Raw genomic sequence first — 24856 nt, 5'->3', positions numbered from 1 at the left:
CAAATAATAATTCACAATTACTAGCTAAACAAATTATAAAATAATTAAACCAATTATAAACTAGTTATATTAATTATACCGTCTCAAACCCAACTTAAATCCCGACACATAACTAAAACTAATTGATAAAACTAATTAACGCATAACTAACTCATAAAATAAAAACTCACTCCCTCACAAACTAACACACTCCTAACTAACTTAATTAACACTAACTGATAAAACAACAAACCCGTACACGACTTAATGAGACACACATACACACCCTCTCGGCAGCCCCCTCCTTGCACGAGCTTCACCGTGAACCACCCAACCACGGTGGCCCCCTGACCAGGACCACCTTCACCCGACACCCCCTGCAACCGTCTCAACAACAATCGGCAGAAGCAACAACAACAGCGGCCTGCACACAGCACACCACACGACACCAACACCAACACCACCACTCACTCACCACCGTTGTGAGCCACTATCACTCCAACCTAGCACCAATGACACTCCCAAACGAGTCCACCAACACGACAAAAATAGCAACCATCGACCCTGACACCATACAACACAACCCAGCCGACAACCATGAACCTTCGCCGAGACGGCGCTAAAACAGAGTACTACCACTCGCCCTCAATGCTCGACATCAAGACCACCCAAGCTTCACCACCGTGGACTAACACCTCACCATGCCCAGACACGGTGGTGCAGCAGCCCAAAACCGCACCTGCGACACTACCAAAACACAAGCAAACCGCAACCCTAACATTACCAAGCAACAACTCGACACCCTTCGAATTTCTGGCCACCACCACGCAAACCACCAGCTTGACAGCGCCCGACTACCCACCGAGGTAGACGCACCACCACGGACCAACCCTAACCCAGGTTTGGTCTTAAAACAGGCGAGGCAAGGTCTAAACCCGTGTATAACCCTCGGTTGCCACCGAAACCGCAACCACAACAATCACCTTATAAAACCCTAACCCCAGCCGGTCAACGGTGGTCAAAATAAGTCCAGGGTCAGTCACGGTGGTCTTGGGTTGAGGTCATGGTCAAGGCAATTCATACGGGTATCTAGGGTGCGTATTATAATTGTTACAAAAATCGATATATTATATAATAAGACGGTCTTACCTTGAGACGATAATAAAAGACGATAACTTCCTTACTATTCACCTTCTTATTCTCTCTCTCTCCTTTGTGAATTATTTTCAGATTTGATGAACATATAAACTAGGTTAGACACAATTAATTTGTATTTATAGGCTAGGTTAAGGACATGTATTTCCTAATTAGGAAACTTACTAATAAATAATATGTATTCTACTATTAATATTGGTATCACTATTATTTTTTTATTATTATTACTATAGCTATAATTATTATATTACTACTCGGAAATCCGAGTACGTATCCGAGGTCCACATGGCTCATAACACATTTCCGACCTAAATTCTTATTTTATTATTTTATTAAATCATTTCGTCTTACTCACAATTATTAATTATAACGTCATAATTAACTATAAAAAAAATGCTCGAAACATAAATATAACTTCCATCAAATTACAGGGTATTACAGTCTTCCCTCCTTAAAAAGAACTTCGTCCTCGAAGTTCACCGAGACTACCCAAAACATTAACTCCATACACTTCAACAGAAATGCTATCATCACACACTCACTTTATAAGGACAATCGCATATGTATAATATATAAAGCATTGATAAAATCCGTATAAAATCACATAAGCAAAATTTATTAACTCAAAATAATTGTACTATCACAATCCACCCTCCTAAAAATAAACTTCGTCCCGAAGTTTCGGAACTACTACTACTTACTAAAACTACCAACAAGTTAAATACTTTTTAAATGATAAAACTCTAAGTCTCTCAACAAATACTAGTTACCCTTCTCCCCATTCCCTTGTACCGTACTAGCTGTTCCAAATGCCTTTCCACCACTACTCTGGTCACCTCTATTGCCTTGTCTATTATCATGGCTTCTCTGGTTACTCCAACCTCCTGACTTTTGATTGCTCCCATAACCTGACATAGGAGTATAGTAACCTCCATCACGATTCCCATTGCCATAGCTTCCTCTTCCATTACTAGACTTTGCCTTCAATCTGCATTCCCTTGCCTTGTGTCCGTATTTGCCACAAGAGTAGCATGCCTGAAACATCGAGTTACCACCTCCACGAACAGCTCCCATGCTCCCACCATACCCAAATCCACCATATGTCTTTTTACTTCCCTCATCACCCACAGCTTCAGTCTTCCTTTTCTCCCCCTTTTCCTTCTTCCCTTCCTTCTCCTTCTTCAACATATCTGCAATCCTCTCCGCATGCCCAGCTCTCTGGTAAACATCATCCATGGTACTTGGCTGACCAGCTGCAAGCCTCTTCTTAATAGTAGTTGTTAATCCTTTCTCAAACCGGAGTACCAACATCTCATCACTAAAATTCAAATCAGCTACATATTCTGATAATTCCATAAAGCTGTTATAATAAGTCTCTACTGTCATCTCCTCAGTCATCTTGAAAGAATCAAATTCAGCTCTCATCTTACTCCTAATATGTTCTGGTACAAATACAGCTCTCATATATAGTCTCCTTAAAACCCTTCCAAGTGATAAAAGGTTCATCACTTTCCCTCCAAGCTTCCCTTAACACCTCCTTACTACGATTCCACCACAAACCCGCTTTTCCCCTCAAATAGTAAGCAGCTTGGTCTACTTGTAGCTCCGTAGGACATCCTAGCAACTCAAAAAAGTTATCAAACTCCCTATGCCAATCTCCTAGTAAGGATGGTTCACCTAATCCATCGTACTTCGTCGGGTTATGTCTTGCAATATTAGCACTTATCTTTGCTGGATCCCGAACTGACCCTTTAGCCTTCAGAGCCACAGTCAAAGCCTCATTCATAGATATCAAACGGTCAATCTCCTCTTGGGACATGGTAGAGGGTGTAGGTGTAGATCTCTTTGGAGGCATGGTTCTATAAAAGTAAAACAAGACAACATAAGTTTCTACCCGAGTAAAGATGGCTTAATATTGTAAATATTCTATACTTACAAAGATAAGGTCTGATCAATTCTATCCTTTATTACCCCCTCTATAGGTCCTCCTATCATCACTCTCACCTCCCAATTATCATAGGTTAATAACCGATAAAACATTTATATTAAACTTTTGGTAAAACTCGCCTTTTCAGAAATCAAAGTCAAGCTGTAACTTTCAAAAATCACCATTAAACAACCGTTACATTTTACATTGAGTTTTTATACTTTCCAGAAAATATAAAGAGTTTTTAAAGCATGAGAAAAAGAATCAAGTCCAAATCTCGAATAATAAATTTATAAAGATTTTTACAATTCGGTGGGTCGAAACAAAACCGATCAGCAAAAAGTTAAAAATTTTAGGTCAACTTGTAAAAATCACTATTAATTGTCAAAAATTATTCACCTTACAACGTGACTTATCAATTTGAAAACATATTTGAGTCCTTTAAATATTGGAGTTGGAATTAGATAAAAATATTAAGTACAAATTAAATGAGAAATTTTACAAAATCGTTTGTCGAAAACTTCACTGTACAGGAACTTTCTGGCCACAGTCCACTAAATTATTTATTTCTCCCAACCCAGAAAACTTTTAAACATGAGACCAATGGCATTGGTAAGTTAACTCACTAGGTTATCACTCATAAAAATATCAACCTTGTATGATAAACAGAGGTGAAATGGAAACTAAATCAAATAGGGGTAAAATTTGACGAAATAAAGTTCAGCTCTAGGTTCTTTTTTACTAGGTCACAAGCTCTTATTAACACCCTCCTACTTCTATATCAACACAACTTGGTCAATAAACTTTCACACACGACTAGTATATACTCTAAAGCATTCATATCACCAGCTTAATCATTTCATAATATATTTTAAATAACATGGCTTTGGGATTCATACAACCGCATATCACTAGACATGATACTACTATCACACAACATCCAACCACATAATCAATACCAATTCGACAATTACTTTCATGCTCATGATCAAAACAATTCAACATCAAAGCCTTATTTCATCCATACCACTCTTCTTAAAAATCAAGGTTACGTCCCGTAACCTCGGTCATCAATGAAAAAAATACATATCCAAGGCAACAACGACTCCTAAGAAAATAAATAACATTCATTTTAAATTTACCCCGCTCTTCAATATCTCTCAAGGTAACCGGTTCAAAATTGGAAGGGTCGGGGTTCGGAGTGAGGGTACCTTCTCATCCTAATATTAAAGGGGCACTTAACAGTTTCTACCCGGGTTCATTTTATAAGACACATCCTAGGCTCATTATTAGGTTCATTGGTTAGGCCTGAGGATCGTTTTGCTCTGATACCACTTTGTAACACCCCCATTTATTTAGGAGCCTTTAGCAAGACATTCCCAATAAATAGGACTTTACCATCTCGGTTGCCCGAGGTAAATGATACAAATTAAAACAAACCAAAGTACTTAATAACTTTAACTGAAGTAACGATCTTATTACATTGCCAACCGATTAAATTTAAACCTTAACATTACAATTTACTACGCAGCGGAAATTACATAAATAAAGTTGTATAAGTCAACTAAGTGATCTAGACAACAACTATGGTCCAAGTCGAGCTCACACCCCAATGCTCCCAAGTCAGCTAATCTTTAGTACCTGTCAAATCTGCTCCCCATTATGGTTCATCACAGGTGTTCACGAATACACTGTCAACCACGGGGTTGAGTAGGATAATCACACAACATTAAATATACAAACTTAATAGATGTAAGCACGTGGAATAAATACCACCACCGATTCCCATCATATCCACACTAGTCGTCCCGGTCCGTGACCGAGGCTCCACCACACCGTCGTCCCGCCAACTCCTGGCCCGGGGATAAGCACAATTGTCGTCCCAGTCCGAGACTGAGGATAATCTCATAACTCATTGTCGTCCCAGTCCGAGACTGAGGATAATCTCATAACAATCTCATGTCCCGCAATATAAACACAAATGTCGTCTCAGTCCGAGACTGAGGATAACCGATAAAATAGTATGCCAATACAAATAATCCAATCCAATAAAACAACAATAATTTACGCATCCATTCAATCCCACAAAAGAAAACGAGTTGAGTAGTTATCCTACCTGACAAGCAAATACACCAATTACGCACTCCAATAATGCAATCCAATCAACAAATAAAGTTCCTCAATAACACCGTCACCTAATGCAAATAATAATTCACAATTACTAGCTAAACAAATTATAAAATAATTAAACCAATTATAAACTAGTTATATTAATTATACCGTCTCAAACCCAACTTAAATCCCAACCCATAACTAAAACTAATTGATAAAACTAATTAACGCATAACTAACTCATAAAATAAAAACTCACTCCCTCACAAACTAACACACTCCTAATTAGGGGGTGTTTGGTTCACGCGTGGGTATGGGTTTGGAATCGGGAATCATACCTGGGTGGTATCGGGTTGGAACTTGATACCTCATACCTTGTGTTTGGTTCAATTTTGGGGGTATGGGGTTAGAAATCAATCAAAGCTAAAAAAATCTTCAAAATATTATTTTTTTAATAATAATTTTTATACTATTAAATCATGTAGATAAAATTTAATCAAATAAAAATATAAAAATATTTTTTTACAATTTTTTTATCACTTTTTAATATCTCTAATTTGATGCCATAGGTATCAATCTCATACCCACCCCCCTCCATGGGTATGAGAAACCCATACCTCGTGGGTTTGAGGTATGGGTATGAAACCTTCATTTCCGTCAAACAAACACATGGTATGGGTTTGGATCATTCCAAACCCATACCTCATACCTATATTGGGTGAACCAAACACCCCCTAACTAACTTAATTAACACTAACTGATAAAACAACAAACCCGTACACGACTTAATGAGACACACATACACACCCTCTCGGCAGCCCCCTCCTTGCACGAGCTTCACCGTGAACCACCCAGCCACGGTGGCCCCCTGACCAGGACCACCTTCACCCGACACCCCCTGCAACCGTCTCAACAACAATCGGCAGAAGCAACAACAACAGCGGCCTGCACACAACACACCACACGACACCAACACCACCACTCACTCACCACCGCCGTGAGCCACCATCACTCCAACCTAGCACCAATGACACTCCCAAACGAGTCCACCAACACGACAAAAATAGCAACCATCGACCCTGACACCATACAACACAACCCAGCCGACACCATGAACCTTCGCCGAGACGGCGCTAAAACATAGTACTACCACTCGCCCTCAATGCTCGACATCAAGACCACCTAAGCTTCACCACCGTGGAATACCACCTCACCATGCTCAGACACGGCGGTGCAGCAGCCCAAAACCGCACCTGCGACACTACCAAAACACAAGCAAACCGCAGCCCTAACATTACCAAGCAACAACTCGACACCCTTCGAATTTCTGGCCACCACCACGCAAACCACCAGCTTGACAACCCCCGACTACCCACCGAGGTAGACGCACCACCACGGACCAACCCCAACCCAGGTTTGGTCTTAAAACAGGCGAGGCAAGGTCAAAACCCGTGTATAACCCTCGGTTGCCACCGAAACCGCAACCACAACAATCACCCAATAAAACCTTAACCCCAGCCGGTCAACGGTGGTCAAAATAAGTCCAGGGTCAGTCACGGTGGTCTTGGGTTGAGGTCATGGTCAAGGCAATTCATACGGGTATCTAAGGTGCGTATTATAATTGTTACAAAAATCGATATATTATATAATAAGACGGTCTTACCTTGAGACGATAATAAAAGACGATAACTTCCTTGCTATTCACCTTCTTATCCTCTCTCTCTTTTGTGAATTATTTTCAGATTTGATGAACTTATAAACTAGGTTAGACACCATTAATTTGTATTTATAGGCTAGGTTAAGGACATGTATTTCCTAATTAGGAAACTTACTAATAAATAATATGTATTCTACTATTAATATTGGTATCACTATTATTTTTTTATTATTATTACTATAGCTATAATTTTTATATTACTACTCGGAAATCCGAGTACGTATCCGAGGTCCACATGGCTCATAACACATTTCCGACCTAAATTCTTATTTTATTATATTATTCTTATTTTATTAAATTATTCCTTCTTACTCACAATTATTAATTATAACGTCATAATTAACTATAAAAAAAATGCCCGAAACATAAATATAACTTCCATCAAATTACAGGGTATTACATACATAAATTAATAATAACAAGACAACCAAGCTTTCCTTACAAGAGCTACTGTCAAAATCGCATCTCATAAACTATTATAACGAGTAAGTTTGCTATTAATCATAAATTCGGATTCCGCGAAAGTGGTAATTAAGCCCTTAACTTTGTTCAATTCTACAATTAGGTCTCATAAATTTCATTTGGGGCAAGCAAGCCCTTAAGTTTTACCAAAAGTGAATGCAACCCTATTTTTAAAATTTTCACAAGAATTTTAATTAAAAATATTTTATATTAATATTAAACAGTTATTAAATACTAAAAATTACTAATTGCAATTTTATAAATTTTTACTTGATTTATTAATCATTGAAGAACACTTTTACATACATATTTTTTTTATATAATTTATATAGTATTCATACATATATAATAAATTGTTTATGTACTATAAAATAAAAAATAAAAAAATCTCAATATTTAATACTCCCTCCTATTCATTCATTTTGTCCCTCTTCTATTTTGCACAAGAATTAAGAAAATGATTTTGGACCACACAAAACACTCTATTCCACTCTACCCCACATGTAATTAAATTTGGACCACACAAAAGTTACCAGAAAAGGAAAGAGTGACAAAAATCCGACTAACTTCGATAAGGAAATAGGGACAAAATGAATGAATAGGAGGGAGTATAATTTATTTATTTTAAAATTATAAAACAAAATATTTTATATTTAATAAATTGTATTAAAAGTGATTTTAATATAAACATTTGGTGAAAATTAAGCAAATGGGATTGAATTTCACTTTTGGTGAAACTTAAGGGTTTTGATTGCTCCAAATGAAACTTATTGAGCCTAATTTCATGATTGATCAAGTTAAGGCAGTTAATAGATTCTACAACCAGTTGTATGCTCTAGAACCCGAGCTATATAATAAAATTTTTAAGTTTTGTTTTAAAGAAGTCGAGTTATACCATAAAATTTCTGAACTCACTCACTATGACATAAAAAAAAAAAAAAAAAAAAAAAAAAACTCTTTAAGAAAGCTCAAAAAAATTACACATAAGCTCGACGAGATATAACTTGGTTGTATAGTGTTATTGTACCACAGGAGGTATAATGTTATTTGTGAAGTTAAGGGGCTTAATTACCACTTTCGCATTTCCGTTCTTTTTCCCAATTACAGTGCGTCATTTAACAAAAAGATTAGAAGACAATATTTCATTACCTTGAAACAATCTTACTTTATTCTGATTAGGGGTGAACAAAAAGTGGTCTGGACCGGCAAACCGGACCGACCCGAACCGTCCGGTCCGGTCCAGGCCGGATACATACCGGTCCGGTCTCCGGGTCCCAAAAAATATGGTGACCGGTCTCCGGTCCGATCCGGTCCGGTCCACATAAAAAAATAAAACTAAATTTGCCTTATAAATTAGTACCGGTCCAGTCCAAACCCGGAAAAAACCGGACCTAAAGGGTTCTGGTCCGGTCCGGTCCGGGTCCCCTTCTAACTGGTCCGGTCCGCGGTCTTGGGATATGTGGTTATCCGGTCCGGTCCGGTTTTGGACCGGTGAACACCCCTAATTCTGATATAGGGTTTAGAAAAAAATAGAAAAAAATATAAAATTGCTAAAAAAATTCAAGAAATTCCATAATATATATGAGGTCATGAGCAATAAATTATATTGAATTATAAAAAAATCAATTTAGATAATTTATTATCGTAATTTATTTTCGCAATACAATTTTTACTCATTACAGTACTTTTTACACTAAATTTTCCATTTGTCTACCCTTGATTAGAAAACATCAAATCTAATTATCCCTTCCTCTCTATTATTGAATCATTAACCATCTCCAACCTCCATCAAATTCTTCAATTATAAATAATTATTCGACCATAGAACATGTATTTAATTCATTAGGACTAATTAAATTGGCTCTTTGCTACAATTTTTTATTTTTTTTATATTTTTTTAGTTAGGGTTTATGTTATAATTAATTAGGGTTAATTGATGTGAGATGGCTTGGGGTCCTTGTATGTTGCCGACGACATAATCAGTGTTCCCAGCAAGGAGGACAGAATTGGTCGACGAAGGCTGTCTAGAGGTGCCTGGTTCTAAAGTTATTAACGAACTACACTAAAAAAAAATTACGTTTACGCACTCAATGATTGATGTAGTACACAAGTGCAGGTGTGCAATCCCCACGCCACCATACAAAATGTAGTGCAAAACATACTACACAACTAACACAATGTAAATAAACTAATGTAGTATGCAGTACACAGTACCACGGTACTTACGAAATCGATATAGTACTATCGGCGACTCTAACACCCAACGGAATCTCAACACACCATCATCCCATGCCACCACCCTGACCCACCCGTGCGAACGTCGACAACAACCGCCAAAAATAGAGTATGTGAAATTAAAGGGGAATGGGTGATTAAAATTAGAGAGAATACATTAGATAGAAATTAAAGAGGAAAAATGAGAGGGGAAATGTAAGGGGTAAAATTGTCAATTATATACTGCGATGAGTAGAATGTGTACTGCGAAAATCAGCACCCTTTATTATTTTCAGTTTATATAAGTTGAAGTGACTTTAAAAAATTATCTAATGCATAATATTGTGACACTGAAAGGTAATGACTAAATAAGGTGTTAGAAAAAAAAAGTTTTATCCATTTTAATTTTATTGTTCAATCTCCCAATTTAAATTAGTCCAAATTAATTAACCGTGTTATATGACAAAATAATTTAAAATTTTGAGAAATAGTGGTAACACGACTCAATAAACAACCAATTAAATTAAAAATGTGAGTCCGTAATATTTGGCGAGTTGAAAAGCGAATGAATGAGCGACGTTAATGGTGGGAAGTCGTGATGGGGAGGGGTCGCGATGTGTGGGTTATGATGGGATGAGGTGTCGCATATGGTTATGAGAAAGGTTAGTGATCACGCATGGGATGGGGTTGGGATGGTGGTTATGTTGGAGGTACAGGACGTAGGAGATGGTGGAGACAAAATGCAAGGGGTTGGTTAGTTGTGGAGGACCGTTGAGATTTCACCTCTCATAAGTTAAAACGCCGAGAAGAAAAAAATAAAAAAAATACTTTTGAGTACAATCAAGCAACATAAACCTATCAAATTGTATGAGTTATGGGTAGGCAAAGTAAATTTTTCTAAATTTAGTTATTTACTAAATCAAAAATACATAAGTTTGTACTTTTAATAATACTTTTCGTTGCCACCCGTGCAGTGCACGGGTTCAAAAACTAGTATTTAATTATAAAATGATCACATATTTGATGAAAAGTGACCGTGTGAAACAATAATCTTATCTTTATTAATTCAGAAGACAATGCTGAATGGAGAATGCGCCACGTCATTTGTACAGTTTTTTTTTTTTTTTTGGAAATTCAGGTTATGGTGGGTCCCATTGGTGTGCAAAGAATTTATTTCTTCAAATCGTTTGCCAATACAAATACAACCATGCGACAATTTTCGTCTTAAAAAAAAATTATGAAATAATTACATACAATCGGGATAAATGAAATTAATAGCATATAATCGGAATGAATTACAAATTGGAATAAATGAATAAATTACATATAATCGGAATGAATTACATAATTAATAATAAAATTATATAATTACGAGAATAAATTACATTTAATTACGGGAATGAATTACATATAATGGGAATATATTACAGAAATTAATGAAATTAATTATTACAAACAATGTGAATAAATTAAATAACTTAAATAATTTTTAAAACTAGATAGTACGATGTTGTTGAGCGCTTAGTGAGAGATCTATGTGCCGAATATGGTAAAACTCTTATTGATGTTAATCCGTCTGTAATTTGAAATGAACATTCACCCGGTAGTTGTGGTTTTAACGCATCCTATTTACGTGGAGAATGTTTATTTCCAGTTAGATCACTGATCTACATTAAACATGTAGATCATTGATATAGAACTATTAGATAATTACAATAAAATTGTAAAAATAAAATATTCATCAAAAAACATTCATACCGTCATAAATACAAACCCGTGCAATTTTGCACGGGTTTAAAACTAGTTCGGGTTTATTTCCAATGTACAAACTTCAAAATTAGGAAGCTTGGAAAGGAGTGTATAAAATAGTCGGTGACTACGGTGAGTCGTGAGCCGTTGATAAAGAAAGTGTAGAACGAAGTGTATATTCCTTTTGGCGCTCGTCCTTATTTGAACACTCGTCGCTCTCCTACTTCCATACTCTCACATTCCCCTCTTTCAAACCCTAACAAAATTCGATCAATTTAAAAATCTAAATCAATCAAATCATGAAGATGAAATCGCCATTGAAGCAGCTCAAGCTTTCTGTTCCTGCTCAACAATCTCCAATCACCAGTTTCCTGTAAGCTCCTCTCTTCTTTTTCTTCAAACCCTAACTTCATGTTTTAAGCGAAAATGTGTTACTCAATCGATGCTCTCTTTTTGAGTTTTAATTTAGGACTGCAAGCGGAACTTTTCAAGATGGTGATTTGATGCTTAATCATAAAGGATCACGGCTTATGTCTCAAGATAATGATTCTTCTGTAAGTGTTGCATTCATTTTCAACTTCTTTTTTTTGGGTATTTTTTGTGTTTTTGTCGTTGTGAAATCAGTAAAAAAGTTAATTTTAGAGTGACGAAATCGAATTGTTGTGTGTTGTGTACAGCAATTTATGTGATAGAGTAAGTTGTTAGTTCCATTGTAAACTATCATTTGAATAACATTGCCGTGTTTCTTAAGTCTTATGGGATTATTATCGGTTTGAGGGGTTACGAAATATCGGGGAGGTTCTGTCGAATGATTTAAAAAGGTCACAGATTTCTGATCGTTTTGACGAAAAAAGGTTATAAGTTTGCTGGTAGTGAATGATGCAATCTAAATTAAGACGGAAATAAAGAAAGATAGAAATGCAGTTGTTCGATCACAAGAATCGATAGGCTACCCCAATAATAGAATTGCGGTGAATTAATCACCTAGATTCCATTATAACAAATGAGATAAATCTCACAAGTTCATTCATAAAATTCATTGGTTGTTTATTACAAAGTGACTAATGCCCTTATATATGCTACTAATGACTTGGGAAATAAGAAACAAAAGGGTAAATGACTAAGCTACCCTTAGCTCATTTTTGATGTGTATCAATACCCGCCCCTTGAAACGATCCTTGTCCTCAAGGATCAAAGACAAGTTATAGTTCAAGTGAGGCATAACATGACACCTTCTACCCAGATCAAAAACCTCTTCATGTTTAGCGACTTGTATCCGCCATAACCCTCCTGGATCAAAGACATAACACTGATTGTTTTCATAGGTTTGTTCTCCAAGTTGGCTGCCTTCACATTCATATTCTTGCAGATCCGTCATCACAGGCCAACAGTCATAACTTCCACTTGGATAAAAAATAAAGGAACTAATTGCCATGGTCCTTAGAAAATAGCAGTTGATTATTGCACATTCCTTCCCCCATCTTGAATTCTCTTTGAAGTACTTGAAGGTTGATAGCATGTTGCGGCTTAAACCTGCAGCACCATTAGGATTGACTACCCAAAATTGTTTCATCCCATGTACTAATGGACCTGCCTCTACTGGAGGGAAAAATGACATCATGATCTCAGTACCACCTCCGGGATCAAACACATAGTTGAGTGGCAAACTCCTCTGACTTATCTGTTTAAGAAGTGTAAGCATAAGCAACGAAAATCCTTTTCGTATAAAATTCCCCAAGGTTATGAGATGACCATGGTGGTATAGGCCAACATCCAACTTGTATGCAAAAGCTCTTACTAGACTGGCATGTGGAAGGATTACCATTTCCACACGAGCAATATCATGTTCACTGTTTGAATCTTCAGCCGGTAACAATAATGCACCATCGAAGATAATATAAGAGCCAATTTGCAGCCAAAAGAGATTGTAGCTGATAAGAACCTTGATAGCTTTCTCACACACCCTAACATTAGAATCTACGGGACAATGTGTGTTTATTTTAAACTTGCCTCCATCAATATTCTTCTGGACATAATGACATATTTGGTATTCCATATTAGTTTCAGGTAAGTAACAATGGTTGTCCCGTAAACCATATTGCCACCACAAACCTCCCGGGTCAAAAACGTAGGTAAGGAACACAATACTCTCATATGTCCTGATAGTGATGTAGTTGGACCATGAGGTCAGAGGGTTGAATAGTTCCCAAGTACATTCCGTAGTAGTACCTTCCTCACCCCTAAAATCATCCTTGTCCTCAAGGGTGTAAGGGCAAACCAAAGTTGATGTATTGCTTACTAGAATGCCAGGATCATATGGCATGGAGATCCAAGTACGACAAAGGTCAACACCATGCTGAAATATTACAACTCTAATGCCATTAATCAATATTGACATTCCATGGTCACAACGAAATGAATGCTTATCCCAACTACATAATTCCTTAATATTTGGAACTGACCTCAAATCATACTCTACTCCTAATTCCTTTGGTTTGTATACATTTACACCTATGATCCTTGATATGGTTGAGCTCTTAAACCAATCCATATCGCTCGACAATAGAGGCAACACGACATTTTCAACAAGGTTGGTGGAGTGAAATGTATATAACATGATAACAGACTTGAAACTCACCTCAGAACATAGACGTTCACAGTGCAGATTTCGATCATCAAACTCGTCAGAATCATGAGTTATCTGATCAGAGAGCTGACGGTTGACACAAAACAAAGCCGAGAGTCTAGAGAAACGTAGTCTGTTTGCACATATAATGATCAAATCCCGAAATTGTGAGTTATCTAATGCACCCAATCTGGCAAACACCCATCGCTTGTACTCCAAAGACTCATCCCATTTGTCATTAATTTCATCCGATCCAGACTCATCGTGTACAATATGTGCAGTTTGGGGAATTTCCAAAGTTGCGCCTGGTTGTGGCATCTCACCAAACATGTATCCAACACTTGGCTCAACGAAATCACTGTCAGTAGATGGAGTATTATGGTCATCACAAACCGTGTCTAACACAAGCTCGTAATCACCTCGGGTGGAGTCAAGTTCAGCAACTTTGGCAGCTTGAGCCATTTCTAAAATAAAAGTTGGAATTGGCAATTTATCGAACACCTTGTGTGCAGATTGTAATTGAGCGTTTGGTATTAAATAGCATTTGGACATAGGCTGAACCACATCATGTAGTTTATCATCCAATCCAAAATTTTGTACTACACATTGGAAGTCAGCTTGTACAAAACCATTAGCATACCGTTGATTACCTTCACCGTGAATGGTTGCCTCTTGAGATACCTTTGATGTTGCAGGTGGTGTCACCAATATGAGTTCAGCCTCTTTATCACAAGGTATATTAGTTGAATTTGTACCGATGAGAGTTACCACTTTTTGTGGCTGATTTGAGAAAGTATTTGGTTCAGGAATTTTATCAAACACCTTATGTGTGCCCGTTGTGGTATTGCTTTCCTGGGAAATAGATGGCAACTTGCTACCATTCACGTTCCCTTGGGCAGCCAATTTTAAAGCGAATCCTTCTAAAGCTACCGCCAATTTCTGCACTTCTACTTTGAGCGACGCAATATCATCAGACGACACCATTATTCTTTTTTTTTTTTTTTTTTTTTTTTTGGATAGAGTGGCAGTCACTAGTCCGAGGATGGACTAACTCTGGTACCAAATGATGCGATCTAAATTAAGACGGAAATAAAGAAAGATAGAAATGCAGCTGTTCGATCACAAGAATCGATAGGCTACCCCAATAATAGAATTGTGGTGAATTAATCACCTAGATTCCATTATAACAAATGAGATAAATCTCACAAGTTCATTCATAAAATTCATTGGTTGTTTATTACAAAGTGACTAATGCCCTTATATATGCTACTAATGACTTGGGAAATAAGAAACAAAAGGGTAAATGACTACCCTTAGCTCATTTTTGATGTGTATCAGTGAATAAGTGAATATGTTCAATTCTATAATATGGAAGTCTGTTTATTGGTGTTTGACGAAATTAGGAACTGATTGTATTAGTGAGTAGTGACTAGTGACTAGTGACTATTAATTGAAAAGCTTTGTGATATATTCATGACATGTTTATAGCTGCCTCGAAGACCTGTGACGAGTATTGGGTTTTTAAACATCGAAAATTCAATATGATGTGTTACTGTGTCATTCTGATTAACCTTTATTGCTTGTACAACATATTCATAAACAGAAACTCCTATGCCGATCTTTGGCTGTGTGAGTCAACTTCAGTTGGCTTGTGTTTGTGTAGTTCAATATTAATATCGTAGGCAGTTGTTTGACTTGTTTCAATGTTTTCCTTTATAGTTTCTGAATAAGCTTTGTTTGACTTCTTTTAAAGCATTCAGATTCTAGGGAACTTGACTTTCAGGTTTCACTGGAAGACCTGGAGACAGTCAAGGTCATTGGCAAAGGAAGTGGTGGAGTAGTGCAACTTGTTCATCATAAGTGGGTCGGAAAGTTGTTTGCTTTAAAGGTAATTGTGTTTGTAGCTATAAGTATTATGAGTTGAAAATAAACGTTGCTACAACGAATGAGGTTAATCTAGTTGCCTTACACATGTGTGAGTTGAGATTCTTTGTAGTTATTTTCAGTGTCATTCATAGGATATTTTTTGTTCATCTTTGCTGTGTTTGTTAGTAAGAATTAACAATTTCATTTTTGTAACCCTTCTAGTTTTTTGCATAACAAATTACGATGATAGCCATGGCTCAATTCACAGTTTTGCAAACTTCAAAACTCGAGAAAAATTGTGTAGCTTCTGTCGCATTTTATCTTTGAACATGATTTAGGCCATTTGGATCTCTAAGGGACTGGTTTGACACGTTGTAGGTTATCCAAATGAACATACAAGAGGAGGTCCGTAAACAAATTGTACAGGAGTTGAAAATCAACCAATCATCTCAATGTCCTCATGTTGTTATATGCTACCATTCATTTTATCATAATGGTGCGTTTTCCCTTGTTCTGGAGTACATGGATCGCGGATCTCTTGTAGATGTAATTAAACAAGTCAAGACTATCCTTGAACCTTACCTTGCAGTTCTATGCAAGCAGGTACAATTAAGTGTCCTTCATTTTGACACATCAATCCAAGACCTTTTGCTTTCCTGTTTCTTGGTGAAGTTCTCACTTTGTTTCCTATGCATAGGTGTTGCAAGGCCTTGTATATCTGCATAACGAGAGGCATGTCATACACAGAGACCTAAAGCCTTCAAATCTCTTGGTAAACCACAAAGGTGAGGTGAAGATTACCGATTTCGGAGTTAGTGCCATGTTAGCTAGCTCTATGGGCCAACGTGATACATTTGTCGGAACCTATAATTACATGTCGGTAAGTTAACAGTTATTTATTTTTATGGATTTAAGCAATTTCTTGATAGACGATCTATTATAAATGCTTGTAACAGCTTTATTGCCATGTGTTTCATCTTTACGGCATGAATTGACGGCCGCTGTTGTCATTTCAGCCAGAGAGAATTAGCGGTAGTTCATATGATTATAGCTGTGATATATGGAGCTTGGGTATGGTGATGTTAGAGTGTGCAATTGGACGTTTTCCTTATCTGCATTCCGAAGATCAACAAAGTGGGCCAAGCTATTTTGAGCTTTTAGCGGCAATTGTGGAAAGTCCTGCTCCTGCTGCCCCATCAGATCAGTTTTCTCCTGAGTTCTGTTCCTTTATATCTGCTTGGTAAGAACCTATAACTATCAACTACTTTCTGGGCAGACAAACTCCATGCAAGTGATGAACTCGTATGTTATGCATTTGTAATATAGAATTAACGGCCAGGTTCCTCAGAGCCAAGAATAAAACAGTCCAATGTGTGTGCTAGGGTTGGGCCAATGTTACGGGTCTAGGTTTCGGTAACAAATCTGTATTCTCATTATAAACAAGAGGAAACAAATTCTTACAAAGACCACCCCTACAGTCCATCAAATCCATCTTACTAAAATCTCAATTATCTCTTCATTTACACCCCCTTTAAACCAAGTATAATATAATGCATACATTGAATTTAACCAGAAAGATTACTTGGTCCAGCGTACGCGTTTTGTTTATTAAAGTTCCAGCCTTCCTCTCTTTCCAGCTCATATAAACTACAGCAGAAATTGAGCAGCACGCCCTCCATCCCTTCCCCTTGTATCTGGATGATTTGTAGTGATACTTCAAGCCAAGAGATCGTTATTTAATTTCTGGCTAAATATTAAAAGTTCTGCAGCAGACCACTAGAAAAAAAAAGGCATATCAGAGAATAGAGGGCAGATCAGTTTCCATAGTTCACACCTGCTTACAACACAAAACCCCCTTCTGCACAGATTGCCTAGCCTATGGTAGGCAGGGTACTATGAACATCTAAAGTAAAAATGATAGCATGCCTTGGCATCACAACAACATCCACTATTAATTTTGCCCATTTAAGGGTTGGACAGTCACGATGGAACACCTTATAAACAGATTTTAGACTAAGCTTTCCTGAAAAGCTTTAGATTGTGAGCAACAAAGTAGATAATAAAGAATGTGTTTATTCCCTTGACATTTTTATTACAAGTTGAGCTGCTTTCTTTTAGTCTTGAGTCATTCTGGGCAAATTTTGAGTTGTTTGAGATCCTCTTTAAATTGGTGGCTATACAAGTGGTTGCCTGTTATACTGTCAAGATATGTAGCATGAGAGAACAATTGTGTAACAGTTAACAGTTGCGAAATATTTGAATATGGGCCTCTGATAATCAACGTACCAACGATAGCTCCGTCAAAACATGCATCTGTTCATTTCAATTATGTCTCTACTGTTGGATCTTTTCAGGACACAGGGAGGGCTAGGGCCCCTATTATTTTTAACTTAATGTACTTCGTAGTACATACATAACCTCTGGGTTTCAATTGTTGAGTGTTGAATATAAAACATGAGGTCAAGGGTTCATATCTTGACCTCCTATGTTATGCTCTAAGACCCCTTACTGCTTGCTGAATGCTATTACCTGTTATGTGTCACGCCTAACATTTGCAAAAGACATAGCAGACTGAAGTTACTTGTTTTAGCTTAACATGTGGTATCTTCTGCAGCATACAGAAGAATCCGAGTGAGAGATGTACATCGTCAGACCTCCTGGTTTGTATATTTATTAAAAGTTGATATTGCTTTTGTTTTCCGTTATAAATTGATAATATCATTGTCTTTACTTAGTACTCTTTTGGCTGCAGACTCATCCATTCATCAAAAAATTCGAGGACAAGGACATCGATCTGGGAATTTTGGTAGGCAGCTTAGAACCTCCGGTAAATTTTCCAAGATAGTTTCCTTTCAGTCCACATGTAACTGTAAAATGTACTACCATCAGGACTTCTAATTTCGTAAGGTTATTTAAAGAGCAAGTGAGACTTTTAAGTCATAGTGATCATTTTAATGTATCATTCTGAGGACAGTGCCTGTTTCTACACTCTAAAGTTAACAGTGCTTGTTTTTCCCCTCAGTACACCTTTACAAGTGATTCATTCCAATTCCATTGGAATCAAAGTGTCGTTGCATTTTTATTCGTGATTACGATGGAATAAAACAAAGTGGTTCACTAAACTGGTTGTGCTTTATATTGTGAAAAATCAGTTAATGCATTTCTTTACTCAATATTCTTCTTGAGTCATTCGGAAATGGCCTCTTTGTGTTTCTAACACAAGGGTAGGCCGCTTACGTTCCCCCTTACCCCGTAATTTGCAGAGGCCCTTGAGGTACTGCGGTGAAATGTTGTACACTACTTGTACACGTTTGAAAGTGATTTTATATCGTGCATTACACGTCGTCTGTTACGATAATGATAGCCTTGCCATTCAATGTAACCTTATACCAAAACGGTAATACTCTTATCAGTTTGACGGCTCGAATTAAGATCCGCTAATTTTATTTCAACCTCATATCCTTCTATTTGGGTACCTATGATATTTGGGTACCTATAATGCTCACAACCTTATATCCTTCTATTTTTCAAAATTGTGAGTTCTAACTTGTAACAACCGTTGACATACCAGAAACATATTATCAACTTAAAATATATTTGGTTGAAATTTTAAAAAACACAACCAATTACCAAACAAAACCAAGCTTGTTATTATTTGAGCATTTACTAGTTGTTGCACCGCGCCCTATCCCCAATTTGTTGAAATGTTAGGCAGAATTGAGTTGAGATTGAGCGTGTATTAATTGTAAACAATTAATGTATGGCTCGACTTAGGCGCAGGCTAGAATTACAAGGCGAATAACACTAACAGCGCAAAATCATGCCACATGTTTTGCATTACAGTGTCAGGAATGTAACACATAAGTAGCCACGATTCATTGGGAAAAGCAAAAAACGTTTTAAGTATTTAGACAGTGTTCCCAAAACACTAACTTTTGTCTAGATGATACAACGTGCCTGAAGTGGGTATTACGCAAAAGTATTTGTTTGGTTACTACGACCCAAAAGGAAACTAAGATTTAGAGTAGTTCATAATATACATGTGACCTACATAGAGATAATGGTCGTTGGGGTTGTCGTGGGTATGTCGTTCTAATCACGACGCTGGTTTGTGCTCCATCTTTGATAATGAATAGGTGTCGTCATTTGGCAAAGACTGAATTTGTGCAGAGGTGGAGATTGGAGTTTTTTTGGAGTTGCCCTTGCTGCAGCTAGTGTTTCACCCAACTCTTTGGTTCTGAAATTAAGTTCCGATGACACTTTTGTAGCACTACTCTCTGCTGTTCTGGGATAGTTTCGGTAGCAGGTACCCCTACTTGGAGTCTATACAGCGTCGCCGTCCACCTTTTTTAATCCCCATTTGAGGCCATTACTTATGGCATGTGTTGTAGTTGGGCCCACTTTGATTGAGAATGCTGAAGTCCGAAGTAGATTTTGCACCGCTTTAAATGCTTTTAGTGTCCTACTGCACATTTTCCAAACAGTTCTAGTTAATTTTGGTTTATCTATTTAGGTCTTTCACCTGTTACTTTTGATGCTGTTAATTTGTATAGTTGTATTTTCAAGAAACCATAAAGTAAATTTGAAACTTACTGACTACTGAGTGCTTCATCCTATAAATGTCAGGGGCCAGCATCATAGAATCTTCTCCGCATCAGTAGTAAATGTTGTTATTTGTAAATTTCCAGTGCCATCAGAAACTTCGCAGTTGAACGTCACGGTCACCCTGTATTTTAAGAGTTTAAAGTAGTAGAGTTGATAGAAGAGCGTAATAATTTGACGACGTCTAACTATTTTTACTGGAGCAGACTTTATAACATGTTTCTCCCTCCGGAACTAAAAATTGACAAGGCAAAAATGTACTCAAGGAAGGTGTCCGCAAAAGTGAAAAGAAAATCCCAGGATATACAACCAACAAACCAACAAGAGTTTCTCTCCCCTTCCCATGCTTATCTTCCTCCTCCCCTCTCTTTTCCTCCCTCTTACTGACAATGGGCAACATCAAAATCAAGAAGTTAATAAAGGTAAAGATACAGGATGAAATAACATTACATTATTAGCTCATTTGGGTCATCACATAAATTTTAATGGATGGGAGTAAATATACATGCATTATCTACACAATAGCTAAATTATCTTTCCACTTTCATCGAACAAACACCCGGTCCGAAACTGCTTCCTTCTTCCCCTCCTTTTCTCTCCTCCTCATTCACCCTCTCCTTTCCCGCCCCTTCTAGCAAGACAACTAATCAAACCTCAATTTGATGATCGAGACTTTACAAAATATAAGAAAAATACCATATTCAAATCAATCAGTGATCGTCTAGTGGTCAAGCTAAAAACCTCGCCAAATAATATAATCGATTAAAGTTCAGTGCTTTTACATAAGGAGTATTATGGCTTAACACGGAGAAACTAAACTTAAAATGAGTTTAATAGCAACTTATATCATCAAGCTACAACGCAATACAATGATTAAACTAAAACAACCACTTAATATAAAACCCAATAAGCTATAATAACATAATCGTGTTTGGGTAATGGTATTAGCAGAACAAGTCATTGATTTTTCACACAGCTATGTAAATGAATCATCCCTTAGACAGGTCTCACCTTTTAGAGATTGTTTTGAGAAGATCACGACTTCTTAATCATGGAAAGAACTAAATGTCCATTCAAAATGGTAATAGACTAACAACTAATACCAAGAGAAATTATGCCAAGTAAAGGCACGTGCTAACAAGACGACCTCAACCACTATAACGAAGTTAAAAGACCAACAATTCTTGAGTTGTGATAAAAGTGCTAACCATCTCAATTGGCGGGCCAGTGCAAATAGCCATGAATCTTGTCGTAAGACTTGAAAAAAGATGGGTCGCAACATTGTCTACAAATCGACGTAACTTTAGATGTGCCTGCACCATAGAGTAAGCATGAAATGTTGAATGTGCTACTTACAATGCGGGATAAAGATAATATGATGTTCTTCAACCTGAAAAACATGGTCCTATTAAGTACACATGGAATAGGGCACTGACTTACCAAATGCACGTTCAGCTATATCTATCAGTTCCGTAAAACCCCTCTCTCTTATATCTCCTAAGGAATTGAACTTAGAACCTCAAAGTGCAGAGGTAGGACTCTAGCCACATGGTAATAATGACCATGCCAAAATATCTTGATACTTCATTCTATCTTTTGACAATTCCTCGTTTTCTTTTTTTGGCTATTCAATGGAGTCACCCATGCCTAAATATCTTGATACTTCATTCTATTTAGAATACTCATAGATGAGTCTAAATAATATAGACTGTGGGTTAAAACATCACAGTCGGTGGTCTAAAAACAAAATGAACATGATACCGTAGTGGTATATAACCATATAAATTACCCATATTTCACACAGTCGGGTGAAATCAGATTGCAATTGGTAATCAAATTAGATTTTCTGTCAAGTTCCATCCTGACCTTCGGCAACATTATTTGTATAATTAAGGATAAATCAAGCTGAATAGATAGATTAGTAGAACGATAATTGAGACCTAATGTATATAAACTGAAAATTCCATGTCCAAGTTACCCCCCAATTTCGGTGCTCTTTAAATGCAAATTCCGCTATCTACAGCAGTTCCGAGTAGACCTTTAAACCTCATGAGTAGTAGGCCATCATCCTTAACATAGATTCTGAAGTCTAGCGGTAGAAGCGGCTTGTTAGCTCCAACAGCAGAAAATAAATCAAAATGCAAAAGAACCTGTAACATTTTTGAAGTTCAAGGAGTCATTATCAGTATACCACAATTCCTTAGAAATTCAGTGATTTATTTAGGACAGAAAACTGGACCATTTCTTCTTCATACTTTGCCTTTCTAGATCCCTACGGTTCATTACTGCTTATCCTTTTTTACTTTGCCTTGCTTTCTGTCTACTGTGTGTGCTTTCTGGTCTGTAAAAAGGCTTTGTCACATTGGTTATTATAGTCTTTCGAGCTTAGTTTTAAAGCCAGTGCACTTCCCCATGTTTATTCTTATGTTTTATTGTCCTAAATTAATCCATGTTTACTTTTGGACTCTGATATAGCCTCTTAAACATAACTAAATTGCTCAGTCTCTTGCTTAATCTTGTTTTGCAACTGAACCTATTACAATAACCTTGTTAAGCAATAATATCTTATCTTGTATATAACTTTATGAAAAGCTATAGAAGACTGCATCAAACCTTTTGGGACTTGATAAGTTGTATCTCATCCTACAACCTTTTTGCTGCCTCGTCAGTTTTCTGTCTTTGCCTCAAAACTTGAGCGTAAGCTTCTCGTTTCTATTTGAAAGCTGAAACCTGTAGACTGAAGGACTTCAATAAAAGTAAGACTGTTTAAATCTCAACACGATTTTGTTTAGAATATTGACATGTGATAGAACATTCAGCTTTTATAGGTAGTTTTCCTTGAGTTTTTGAGCACCGTCGTCAGAGGTTGATGAAATGTTACCAAGCTTCTGGCTTTAGAACCTCAATTTTTTCAAGTCAGTTGGTGAGACGAAGTTAAGTCAGTTTTCCAATTCAAGACCAAGTACTACCTATTTGCAAAAGCTTCATCACCTTTTTGGGACAACCGGCTGTGGCTAAAATGGTCATCAGTCCATCACTGTTTTTCGTCTTATCTTGTGCAATACCCTACCATCCTAGCAGGATAAGTAACAAATCACCCATAAATCACTAACATTAACACTCTAGCATTATAATCCTCCATTTTCTCCACGGTCAACAGCCTTATCAATCAAGTTCATCAAATGTGAAAGACGATACCCGAATAAAATACGAATAAAAATTTAACATGCTCGATTTCAAAAATCCATCACGCACTAATTTTTTCACACCATAGTGGAAAAATGGGGCCACCTTTTTAGTTACAGTTTCCGATCTTTTTTTTCCAAGAAATTATTTTGCCACCTAAAGTTTTCAATTCATGAAAGCCCCCCTCAGTTCAAATATCATTGACAATTCCCGAATCATGCCAACAAGAAATAACCAATATTCAAACCATTACAAACATAAATCATTCATAATCTACCGTTCTACACCATAAATTAACCAAATAGACAACCACACACAACAACAAACCAAAAGCAACATAGTTTAACAAATAATCACCGAAGGTAAAGCGACATATCAGGAAGAAAAAGAAAATACAGCAGGATCGGAAACTAAATGAAAAAAATGGAGGAAAATAAGCAAGTATCCCTTCATTAAAAGCCTGAGGCACGTCCTATATCCTCTGGATCACCAAAAGCAACATAATTTGCCTTGTACTATTGTTTCCTACTAATTCGGCATGTTTGTTTGATTAGGCTACTTATAAATGGTCCGGTTTTGAAAACGCAGTCGTGCCCTTAGACCATAAAAAAGACTACTTGTCAAAGAAATATCCCTCCTGTTACAAAAAGGGGGGTGGGAGAACAAAGGAAAGACTACTCATAATCCTTAAGTAGAAGTCGTGTTAATGTGCAGTGATCAAAGCAGGTCAGCTGTCATAAATGTTTGTGCAGTATCAAGGCCAATATCACAAATTAAGAAAGGAAATAAAGTATGACTCATTCCCCGGGGACCTTACAAATAGCTTCTCTTGATTCCACAAGAATAATTTTAGCACTTGGATTTCTGCAGGCTAAAGGGTTACAGCCTAAACCCTAATTTAATTCTTACTGCCCCACTTGGATTTTGGAGGAAAAAAAAGGAAAAAGGTGGAGGCAACCTCAAATTTCAAAGAACAAAAACAAAAAATAAGAAAAAAAGTTAAGAACAAGTAAAATTACTGCAGCAAGAGTCGAACACACCACACATGCCAGAATTAAATGCAAGTGAGGAAGAATATATGTGAACACCGCTCGTTCCGGAATCAAAAAGAGACAGCGGCTGAAGTCAGGAGCAGGCATAGCCATCAAAAGCTGCATAACAAGAAGAAGAAAAGAGGGTCACCATGAAGAAAGAAGCACACTTATCAATCATCGGAATAAATCAGAATTATCTGTTTATTTCAAATAGAAAATTGAACTAA

General features: G+C 37.0%; 1 protein-coding gene across 3 annotated transcripts; it reads left to right on the top strand.

Moving 5' to 3' along the window:
- The first annotated feature begins 11356 nt into the window (after positions 1–11356).
- Positions 11357–18825, top strand: LOC141647965 (mitogen-activated protein kinase kinase 6-like). 3 transcript variants are annotated; one of them, XM_074456351.1, is made up of 8 exons: positions 11357–11688; positions 11785–11869; positions 15695–15829; positions 16186–16410; positions 16505–16687; positions 16824–17047; positions 18422–18467; positions 18560–18825. In XM_074456351.1, exons 1-8 carry the CDS (start codon positions 11615–11617, stop codon positions 18650–18652), a joined length of 1065 nt encoding a protein of 354 aa, XP_074312452.1. In that variant the 5' UTR covers positions 11357–11614; the 3' UTR covers positions 18653–18825. The 3 variants fall into 3 exon arrangements, with proteins under 3 accessions (XP_074312452.1, XP_074312453.1, XP_074312454.1); XM_074456352.1 differs by having other exon boundaries at positions 11512–11688; positions 15725–15829; XM_074456353.1 differs by lacking the exon at positions 15695–15829 and having other exon boundaries at positions 11512–11688.
- Positions 18826–24856: the final 6031 nt, after the last annotated feature.

The sequence above is a fragment of the Silene latifolia genome, chromosome 3 (genome assembly GCF_048544455.1).
Source record: "Silene latifolia isolate original U9 population chromosome 3, ASM4854445v1, whole genome shotgun sequence".
Classification (NCBI taxonomy): domain Eukaryota; kingdom Viridiplantae; phylum Streptophyta; class Magnoliopsida; order Caryophyllales; family Caryophyllaceae; genus Silene; species Silene latifolia.
This window is presented reverse-complemented; position numbering and strand designations above follow the sequence as displayed.